General features: G+C 48.1%; 1 protein-coding gene across 1 annotated transcript; it reads right to left on the bottom strand.

Annotated features, from left to right (window-relative positions):
* Positions 1-935: 935 nt before the first annotated feature.
* CCDC25 (coiled-coil domain containing 25) lies at positions 936-11,097 on the bottom strand. The gene is made up of 9 exons (XM_065681965.1): positions 10,954-11,097; positions 8,577-8,624; positions 7,768-7,807; positions 6,019-6,070; positions 5,287-5,362; positions 4,658-4,761; positions 3,362-3,564; positions 2,364-2,409; positions 936-988 (listed from the first exon to the last, which is right to left on the bottom strand). Exons 1-9 carry the CDS (start codon positions 11,090-11,092, stop codon positions 959-961), a joined length of 738 nt encoding a protein of 245 aa, XP_065538037.1. The 5' UTR covers positions 11,093-11,097; the 3' UTR covers positions 936-958.
* Between the last annotated feature and the right edge of the window lie 180 nt (positions 11,098-11,277).

Below are 11,277 nucleotides of genomic sequence, written 5' to 3'. Positions count from 1 at the left end.
TGATGCCTGAGGAGACACCCCCCAGAGCTTCACCGCTCCTCCTCAGAGGCCTGAGCACACTCCCACCTAGCAGCATGTTTTATCAGCATGGTATGAATTTAATCGTGACATATATACAGGTGCTGTGAGGATTATTGCGACCGTTTCATACAGACTGGGCCATGAAACCTTTCAGAGCACTCAAAGAGCTCTGGCCTGGACAGGCATAGACACTGCACAAAACTCAACTCTTCTCCACTAATTTCATTCTCCAGAGAAGGCTTCCGAAGAACAGCCCCAGAATCAGGTGTAATTCAAAAGAAAACACACTGTGGGGCTATTCTCAGTGTGCTAACCATGCATATCACAGCCTGTGGTCATGCACATCGGCTGCAACACCAGCCAAGCTCAGTCAACATCATCTGGAGCTCTGTATTTAACAAGGAGCCCCCTCCCGCGGCTGGGAGGGTTTGCATCACCTTGTCCAAATTTACACCCCCAAGTGCAGAGGGATCCTGCTTTGCTGACCACCACCAGTGTGAAGAGGAGAGTTAATCGGCAGCACCACATTCATGTACATACCAGTGACACCGAGCAAATGGCAACCGTTTCCAAGTCACCCCGCTGCAAGGACAGTGGTGAGACAACATGGATTTGGTTCCTTTTCTTTAAATGTCACTGGATTAAATGCTACAAAACCCCTTCTCTAGAATAAATACCATTGTCTTTGTAGAACTGAAAGTCAATTCTGCTTCCTTCCACCCATGTCCCCGAAACAGAGATGTACATGCAGACATATCCATCTCCTTCCCGAAGGTGTCCGTGGCACAGAGCTGGTTAGGCTGCCAGGAGAACCAACCAGGTTCTGAAGAAATGGAGCCAGAGTTCACTTTGGGGATTTTTTCTGGCATTCCTAGCGATGGTGACATATTAAGACATCCCAAACCACCTCAAGATTGAGAAAGGAGAGAGACTTTATTTACATAAAGTCATCTGAATCGTTGCCATCCTGTGGGAAGAAAGACAAATCAGGATCACTGTGCACATTACAGTGGAAAATGGTGAAATAGTATATTCAGCAGGATTTCAGAATTGCCACTTATTCTGGTTTCCTGGCATTTCAGTACGAACACCATGAAATCAGATCAAACAGTTGTACAACAGCCGCTCTGGAGTGGGAACAGCCCAAGCGAGGCTCTGATTGTGAAACAGCAGTTGCTGTTTGCTGTCCCTGCAGCATATTGTCTCATCTGCTGCGATCTATGAAGAACCTCTCACCAGCAGCTTCATGGACCATCCCCATATCCCAGCCTGAGCTTCTTCCCAACTTGGCAGAAGGAAAACAGTCTGACATTACATGGGGGTTGGCTGCTGGGAGGAGGAGACCTCCCTGTACGCATTTCCACCATGCTTCTCCCTGGCAAATGTCACCAACTGGGCACAGCCCACTTGGGTATGTCAGAAGATGCTCATACTTCAACCCGGTTCAAGTTTCAAAGGGGATCTCCGTGCCAACCATGAGGAAAATCAAGGGTTCTTGAAAGCCACACACCCCTCTAAGCAGTCAGTCAAGGACTAGGTTGCAAAAGGTGGAGTTTAAACTGAGGGTCACCCAGAGGAGCTCCAAGATCTGTTTGCCCAAGGTCACACCAAGGAGGATGCTGCAGATGTGACAGACCCTGGGCAAACCACAGGCAAACCCACTGCACACCAAGTCCTCTTCTGAACTTCAACTCCTGTCTCTCCTTTCCTCCACCTCCTCTTTTTCCTCCCACTGGCCTGGGCTTCTCTCTGACTCCTTTTCCACCACTGCAGGGCAGCCATGTTATCCTGCTCCAGCCCTGGGTGCTCACCCTCTGCAAGGACATCCCCCTTCCACCTTTCCTCTTCTGCCCCTCAGCACCTATTTCATTTCTCCCCAAACGGTTGTCTTTACAACTCCAGCTTATTTAGTGCTTAAAAAGTGCATTTTTTCCCATTCTCCTGAAATAACAAGGTGGCATATGCAGGTAATAGTTGCCATTAGGAAGATCTCCTCAGCCCACAAGCCCAGTTATGCCCAACCAGCTCAAAAGTGGACTCAAGCCTGGTGCTGCACTTAAAGCACTCCATGTTATTTCAGTTGGGTGGGAGGGGGATCGGGAGGACTTTACAAACATTTCCAGCAGCCCTTGCTCCTCCTGGCTGGCATAAAAGCAATTAAAAGCTTCTCAGAAAGAGGATTACATTAGCAATGTCCTTCACTGAGAAGGGAAGACAGAGATGTGCTCTGTCACGCAGGAGTCACCAGCACCAGACTGCAATGCGGGAGCTGTATCGTCCCAACCATGCATTGAATTTCAGCTGTCCCCAAAAGGTTTCTGCAGGCATCAGCCGGCTCTTACCTGATTAGAGGACATGTTCTCAGCCTTCATTAACGATGAGTAGCTTCTGGAAGGGAAATTACATTATCTTGCATCACATGTTTTCAAACCCCACCAACAAAGAGGCATTTTGCTAAAACAGGACCAAGTAGAAGAAAAACAAATTTGCTGTCCCTTCTGAACTTAGGCTAGACACGCATTCACTTATCTCATACTTTTTGGCTAATTGTGAATGACCCATCCCTGGCAGTGTTGAAGGCCAGGTTGGATGGGGCTTTTGAGCAACCTGGTCTAGTGGAAGGTGCCCCTACCCATGGCAGGGGCTGGAACTGGATGAGCTTTAAGGTCCCTTCCCACCCAAACCATCCTGTGATTCTATGATTCCATTACAGAAAGGTCAATATGACATTTCAAACCACCATCCCTCATTCTGTGTTTAAAGGAGTGTGTGATTGAGGACTCAGGCATGTTTTAGTTAACACAAGTGACGCAAGAGAAAGCTGAAGAACTGTAGTGAAAGCTCAGTGCTTTCCAAGGCTTACACAAAGCTGGAAGCAATTCCTCCCATCCCAGTGACAGAGAGCCAAGTGCTTGCCCAATTTCACCCAAGTTAGGGACAGGTTTCAAGAGACACAGCCCTTTCCTTTAACAATGCTTTAAAATCCTGGTTTATTTTAAAAGGAGAAATGGAGAAAACTGGCAGTGTTCAAGGCCAGGTTGGATGGGGCCTGGAGCAACCTGGTCTAGTGGAAGGTGTCCCTGCCCGTGACAGGGGGTTGGAATTGGATGAGCTTTGAGGTCCCTTCCAACCCAAACTATTCTAGGATTCTATGAAAACGCATTTATTCCAAAGACAAAGGAAATCACTGGGCCGTGCAGACATCTCAGCCAGAGCAGCTCAGCTGAACACTGAGTAATGCTGGGCCAGTGTTAAACAGAAACTGCTGACCCGTGACTCTCTCCCAGCAGCAATGAAAACTGAGGGAGTTTAGAAGCTGGCACTAAAATTTGTTACTAACCTAAGCTCTTCCAGCTCTTTCTTCTTCTTCATCTCTTCCTTTTCCTTCCGCTTCATCTCTTGGATCTGGGCTTTTTTCTCATTTCTCTCCTCTCTGTCGCGGGCTTCCTTCTCAGCAGCCAGGTCTGGGAAGCGTTCCACTTTTGTCTTCTCTAGCCGGTTCAGGATCTCATTCACCTTCTTCTCCACTGTCAGCATTTTCACCTTTGGAGTGCAAAGAACTATGATCCTTATAAAAAAATACTTTTATTCTGGCACTTTCTCAGCGGAAAGAAAACACCCTCATTTCCACTTTACACATCGCTGAATTTCACAAAAACAGATGCTGAGGAAAATCCCTGCCACTGAGGGCTATTCAACAGGTTGCGTAACAGCAAAGAGGCCCACTCCCAACATTCAGAAGCACATAGCTAATAAGAGCAACCATTGCTAAGTACATAAGCATTACTAATTCTGTTTCTTGGCACATGCCTCAACAGAGGCCTAGAAATGAGAACCGGTCTCTGCAAGTTCCTCAAGAGGTGGCAGGAGGTCTTTGCAGACTGTTTTGGGAAGAGAAGCTCACATGTTGCTTGTTGACTGCAGGGTTTTTAGCATGCCTTGCCCTAGAACAGACTTGTTTTAGTTAAACAACTGCACCTCTAGGGAGCCTCCTCTCCCAGCAGCCAACCTATAGAACTACGGTTTAAGGATAACATTAACTGTGGACCATAGACCAGGCTTGGGAAGAGCTCAGTACATTGGCTTGACTCCCCAGCAAGCAGCTCCACCTTTTTACAGGCTGAACAAATTCAGAGGCAGCATCAGGGTGAGACACCTCTTGGAGCAGAGACCATAGAGCAAACACAGCAAGAGACACCTCCCTACAGAGGGGACCCTGCAGAGCCCTTTTCTGCACAGCAAGCACAAGTCCTGGCCCCTTCCAGATGTGTCATTATACTACTTGCCAGTGAGCTGACCCAAACTGACTGCTCATACACAGGTTCCTCATCCGCAGGAAGAGATGATTTCAGTGGGGGTAAACTCAAACACATGATACCATTTGGCATCAGCAAAGACTCCTCAGCTACACTGCAGCTTGGAAACACACGCTGTACAGGCTACACTCTGCTACAGGCTAACACTCAACCCTGAATCTTCAGGTATGTTCAGGCAAATCCAAACATGTTCCAAAGATCCCTCTTATGCTTTAAAGGTGGACAATTCCCTTCCTTTAGGGCAAACATTGAAGACAATGCACTCAGCTCCTAACAGTCTGCCACCAGGTCCCTGTCACTGGCATATAGCATACACTTACATCTTTCTGCCTGTGGAAGCCAATCTGCCCCACATCCATGTCTGCTGTCTTCTTCAGATTAGTCCACGGTGTGTACACCACATTGACATTGTTCATCTTGCAACCTAGGAAGCAGGGGAGAAAGGAAACATTTCAATTCTCTCTCAGCTGAGAGTCTTAAAAGTCTTCCTTGTGCATGGAAACCCTGGCAGTTATTCTTGTCACAAACATTACTAGCTAGGCAAGAAAGAAGAAAACGGAGAAGTCCTTCCAGCGTTACAGTGAAACAGAAGAACACCACAACATCATTTTCTGCAGTAACATGAGCGCTGCAGCAGTGTTAACGAGCTCCAGATGGAGACTGCCTTTGCCAGAAGAGTGATTACTATGGAAGGGGGCCCCAAGGTGGTGTTAGAGAGGAGCTTGAGAGGCCGCCTTGGCTCAGGCAGCAATATGGAGGTACAAACTGGAATTTCAGCTATTTTAAATTCCTCCTTACGAAGGGCTCATGGGCAGCCCCAGCAGCTGCCAGTGACATCTGCTTCCCAAGTTTAACAGGGAGCACTGCAGCAGAAAGGTCCAAAAAACCAGACGCTCGTGTGGATCAGAAACACTCGCCACAAACACCTCACAGCAGGAATCAGTGTTACCTTGAATGCTATTTGCCTTCACAAGATGGGCACAGTCTATCAAAACTTCTTTAGGAATGTCATCCACCGTCTGCCCCTGTGATAGAGCAAGGCAACATGAGCAGCATGCAGCAAGGGGATGTAGGGACTGATGAGCACATGAAAGCCTCAAGTAGGGCATGATGCTCTGCAAACAAAACCAGAACCCCTATACTCCACATTTTACAAGACTGGGGCCTTATGTAACATTCCAATATCTAAAAGGGCCAGCAAGAAAGCTGGAGGGGAGATTTTGCTAGGGACAGGTAAGGACAGGACAAGGTGGAATGGAACTGGATGAGCCTTAAGGTCCCTTCCAACCCAAACCATTCTGTGATTTGGTGCTTCTATGATTTGAAAGGAGAGGCTTAAAGCACCTCAAGTGATCTGTGCCCTGCTTCTCTCTTCTTGCAAAGGCGTTGTCACAGTTTTAATGGGGTAACACACCCAAACATATGCTTGGTGTCAAGCCAAAAATTAACTGTTGTTGGGCCATGTGAAACTTCCTGCTCCTCTCTACGTTATTTGGTAATGGAAGCTCCAAATTCAGTCTCCCCACATGCACTGTTACCTGCACCCTCAGGGAACCCTGCAGATTTCAATGGTTCACGTGAGAAAAGATGGTCTTGTGCAAGGAATCGCTGCAAAACGTGCACATGCAGTTTTTAGGTAGGTGAATATTAATGTTTTTAAATATACGTGCCACAGGATTACCTTGTGTAATCGAAGGTACACATGTGCAGAGGAGAGTTTATCCACATGAAACCTACAGGATAAAAACAAAAAGCATATATAACAGATGGTAAGAGATGACCTGTTATGAAAGATTTACTTCCCAGTAAGTGACAAAACAACCACTCCACAGTTACCAGAACTCTACAAATGTTCATGATATAGATGTTTAAAAACAGATAAGGGAGTCAGAACCTATCCTTTAAGAAACAAGTGGACTTGTTGGAGCAAGACCTGAGGAGGTCACAAAGATGCTCTGAGGGCTGGAGCACCTCTGCTATGAAGGGAAAGCTGAGCTTTTCAGTCAGGAGAAGAGAAGGCTCTGGGGACACTAATGTGGATATCGGTGTGAGCAACAAGATATGGCAGAGACAGGGAATGATGACTTTTATGGCTCAGGGAATTGGAGGATGAATCTCAAGGTTACTCCTAAATTACAGTATAGACAAACCTTATGTAGTGATAGGACAAACATGAGACAGAAAATGAGTGTGATACTGCTACAACAAAGTGTTACTCAGCAGAATCACTTCTGCTAGAAAAAAAAGATTCCCTTGCCAGTTAGCTGGCTGCTGACAAACATCCTCCACAGAGTGTATCAGATCCTAACTATTCAAGCTTCAGTTCTAGCAGGACACCTCCGCTTATCCCTGCAAGGGCACCTTGAAAAGTGAGAGGAGAACAATCCACAGAGTGACTCTTGTTAGATATTGTTAGCAAAGGAGAGGGTAGCCACCACGACACATATGCTCTGTGCAATAATGCCTGAAAGCAAGTCAACTCCTTCACAAACCTTATCATTCTGTTAACTTTATGGACTAATCCAGCCAGCAAAAATACCATCAACTACTGTTAACAGAATCATTTCCCCTTCTTGTGGATTTCTCCTCTGATGACATCTTAGGAGCCAAAACCAACCCACATGTCAGAGCACTTCCTTTTGCCTGCCTGGCCATGGCTCTGCTTAGGAGCAAACACAGTTTTCACCCACCAGGAATCAAAATATCAAGCTCCTCTGCTCCTGCTCACAATTCCAGCTCCCAAGATGGGCTGTTTTACAGCCCGGGCCAGCACTTATCTGCAGTGCACACAGGGGAGACACAAACCACACACAGAGATAAAGGCACTGGAAGGCAGTGGACAGTTTTCTCTAGGCGCAACACTTACTGTTGCTCAAAAACCTTCCAGGCCCCATCTGAGGGCTCCCTGATTTCTGTCTCCACTCTCCCTGGCCTTTTGTTTTTGCTTTTTTCACTTGTCTGTGCACAGAGATACTCAGGAGCTGCCACTCTTGCATGACTCAGGACATATTTTCTCTTACAAACACCTTCCCATTTAGCTCTGTCCATTTCCCAAACACAGTAAGAGCGACAGCAAGCTAGCACCTGTATTCTGAAACACAAGTATCTGTGTATGGAGCTACTCAGGCTACTGCTTCTCCAGCAGTTCCATGCACAGATAAACCCCCAAAAGCCTCAAAAAGGGATCAGCTCTTCTGATGAACAAAGTGGGGGGCGAGGGGGAGATGCAGGGGAACGAATTCAGAATCCACAGGGTCCCAACAGCTGCATGCAGGTCTGCTGCAATCCACCTCCTCCCTGGGATTGCACTTAAATTGCTGAATGGCCTTGGAAAAAAGAGACTCCATACTGCCTGAGAAAGCCAGAAGGTGGTTATTCCACTTGGTTGCATAACGAAAGGCAGTTATTTCCAGCAAATTTTAGTACCTACCAGATATCTTCAGGCCAGCCATACTTTATTAGGTCTTCATCTGCAGGAATAAAAGTATCAGTGAGCAAAGTGCAGGATGTAACCAACAACAAACCCAACTACCTGCAGAGGAGGAATCCTCTGCTGTCGGTCAGCCACTGCACAATGACTGAACAGAGGGAGAACAGGGCTTTAACCTGCACCTGCCTGCTAGAGGTGTGGCCAGAACAAGTATGTCAGGAACACCTCCATCATCCTCAGCATCTGGGAGTTTTTAAAGGGAAAAGAAGTTTTCTCAAATATCCACCCATGGAAAGGAGAGAATTTCAGGGCAAGTTGTCAAAACAGCCACACTAACACTTCTCCCTTGGAGCAAGACACCCAGCTTCACATCAGCTACTGATGTGGAACGAGGCAGCATAGCAGAACCATAACCTGCCCCGTGAGAGAAAGAAGGGCATGGGAAACCTATGGAGTACAAATGTTCACTGGACAGGGGAAATACACAGACTGAGCAAGGAAATGGAAGGCTGGTTTGCAAAAAGTTATCAAACACAACCTGAGGAGACGGTATTTTTCTCTAGATGGGTATTTTTGTTCCAGTTAATTTAGTTATCACTTGTATTTGAAAAGTTACTCTGCCTACAGGACTTACAACATTTATTTATCCTAACTAAAAGTAACACAGCAGGTTTCTGTAGGATAAGTCACTTACAAGTACTCAAGCAATATATCAAATTAACACATACAAAGACATCCTTTCAAAATTACCTTAAATCCCCACAAATATAAATTGAAGCCATTTGGCATCATTGCAATAGCACACTTACTTTCATACTTATCTTTTCCCATGTAAATGGTGTAAACGGAAGGAACCACTGAGGGAGAGAAAGAGGAAAACAGATCAAAAGGCAGTTGGATAAACTGTGCAAGGAAGGACAAACACTGGTCTTGGTCACTAGACTAGAAACTGCTTCATCCATCCACAGCCCTCCTCCTCTGGGAGCCAAAGGAAGATTGTTTTGCATTTCCTGCATATTTTAACCCGCATGCTTCAACAGATGTTGGAAATTGGTGTTTCCACTAATTTCCATAGAAGATTACCCAGCAAGGAGCAGCTTTCTGGGCAACACCCTCAGCATCCAGAGAGTTCTAATTACAGCTGTGTAATTGTACGATCTGCTCAATTAAACACACGTCTGTGAGCCAGAAAGGCTGAGAGCATATTTACAGTTGGGATTAACAACCTGCAAAGCCTTGAGGGAACCAGCTCACCTGCCTGGCCCTCGCTTCCCCAAAGCACTTTGTCCAAAGTACAAAGTTCCCCAATGTGCACCTTCCCCAGGTAGCCTGAGAAGATTACAATTCACAAGACAATAGAAAGACTGAAGTTCCATAAATTCTTTTGTTTCCTTCGTGCCATTGTGGGACACAGGAGCATGACCAGCAGGCTGAGGGAGGGGACACTCCCCCTCTGCTCCACTCCGGTGAAACCCCCCTGCAGTTCTGCATCCAGCTCTGGGGCCCCCACCATAAAAAGGATGTGGAGTTGGAGTAACTCCAGAGGTTGCAGGGATGCTTTGAGGACTGGAGCATCCCTGCTACGGAGACAGGCTGAGGGAGCTGGGCTTGTCTGGCCTGGGGAAGAGAAGGCAAAAGCCCCTCTCCAGCTTTCATGTCAGCTCCTTCAGGCACTGGAAGCTGCTCTAAGGTCTCCCCAGACCAAACAAATGAACTGCAGGTGATCAAAAGTGCCTCCAAAAAGTATCTCAAGAAAACATGGTGTCTCACCTCCTATTTTTAAAGTCACTAAAATAGAAGACATGCTTCAGTTCCGTACTACAACTGTGGCAGTGAAACGACCTGGATCTCAAACTGCTCACTAACCCAGTCCTTTCTGAAGCTATAGGTTGGGCAGAGAAGAGATTCAGAGCAGCCCTGTGGAGAAGGACTTTGGGGTGTTGGTTGATGAGAAACTTAACATGAGCTGGCTTCAGTGCGTGCTCACAGCCCAGAAAGCCAACCATATCCTGGGCTGCATCAAAAGGAGCTTGACCAGCAGGTCGAAGGAGGTGATCCTGCCCCTCTACTCTGCTCTCGTAAGACCTCACCTGGAGTATTGTGTGCAGTTCTGGTGTCCTCAACATAAAAAGGACATGCAACTGTTGGAACAAGTCCAGAGGAGGGCCACGGGGATGATCAGGGGACTGGAGCACCTCCCGTACGAAGACAGGCTGAGGAAGTTGGGGCTGTTCAGCCTGGAGAAGAGAAGGCTGTGTGGAGACCTCATAGCAGCCTTCCAGTATCTGAAGTGGCCTGTAGGGATGCTGGAGAGGGACTCTTCATTAGGGACTGTCGTGACAGGACAAGGTATGGGTTTAAACAGAGGAAGTTCAGGTTAGATATGAGGAAGATGTTCTTCACTGTGAGGGTGGTAAGGCCCTGGCACAGGCTGCCCAGGGAAGCTGTGGCTGCTCCATCCCTGGCAGCGTTCAAGGCCAGTCTGGATGAAGCCTTGTGTGGGATGGTTTAGTGTGAGGTGTCCCTGCCCATGGCAGGGTCTTGGAACCGGATGAGCTTTGAGGTCCCTTCCAACCCAAAAAAGTCTGACTCTATGAAATGATGGGGGGGGGGGGGAATCAAAAATAAATATTCCTGCACAATCCCCTGTATCATCAGCCCCTGCTGCATCAAACCAGAGATCTGTGATGCTTCAAAATCAGCAGAACTTCATGCATAGGAGAAAAAAAAAAAAACAACCCCAAAACCAAACAGATCTGTCTGTGTCAAAGGAAAAGTAATGAGATTGCTTACACATTGTATCTTGCCTCACAGTTCTGCCAGCAGCACACCTGAGCATGCTTTCCAGCAGTCACTCACGGCACCCCCATTCGCTCAGGGCTGTTAACAACCAGCGCTGGGCTGTTCCTAAGCGCGGGGAGGCTCCCAGCTCCCGAACCCACTTTAACCTGTAGCCGATTTCGATCCAAACGCGGTTCTTCGCCCTCGGCCCAGCCCGCGGGCTCACAGAAGGGCTCCCTTAGGCCTAACGGGGGCGCTCAGAGGGGTAGGGGCAGGAGCTGAGGAGCCGGCCTGGGGCGCGGAGCTGCCCGGCGCTCCCGTCACAGCGGCGGCACCCGCTACCCCCACAGGCCGCTCTCTGCTCCCCACACGGCGGCTGAGAGCGCTGTCCCCTCACGGACTCACCGCTGGAAGTGAAGTAGAACACCATAATGATGATGGCAGCGGTGGCGGCTCCTCCGCCCGGCCAGCCCGGCCCGGTGCTCACACGGCACCCAATGTCCTGCTCCAAGACCACTCCGCAACAGCAGTGAGGAGGGCGCATGCGCACAAACGAATCCCGCATGCGCAGTAGGGAGAGAAGGCTGTTTATTGCTTTATGTGCATGCGCAAGATGCTAATGGCGGTGAAGCCAGAAAGCGCATTGCGCCTGCGCAGAACTCCCGAAAGGTAACCGCGGTGGGAGCGCTGGCGCTCTAGTTCGGGACCCCGCCGTGTGCGCAAGCGCGG

The sequence above is a fragment of the Lathamus discolor genome, chromosome 5 (genome assembly GCF_037157495.1).
Source record: "Lathamus discolor isolate bLatDis1 chromosome 5, bLatDis1.hap1, whole genome shotgun sequence".
NCBI lineage: Eukaryota > Metazoa > Chordata > Aves > Psittaciformes > Psittacidae > Lathamus > Lathamus discolor.
The sequence above is the reverse complement of the archived record's forward strand: the minus strand, read 5'-3'. Positions and strand labels throughout refer to the sequence as shown.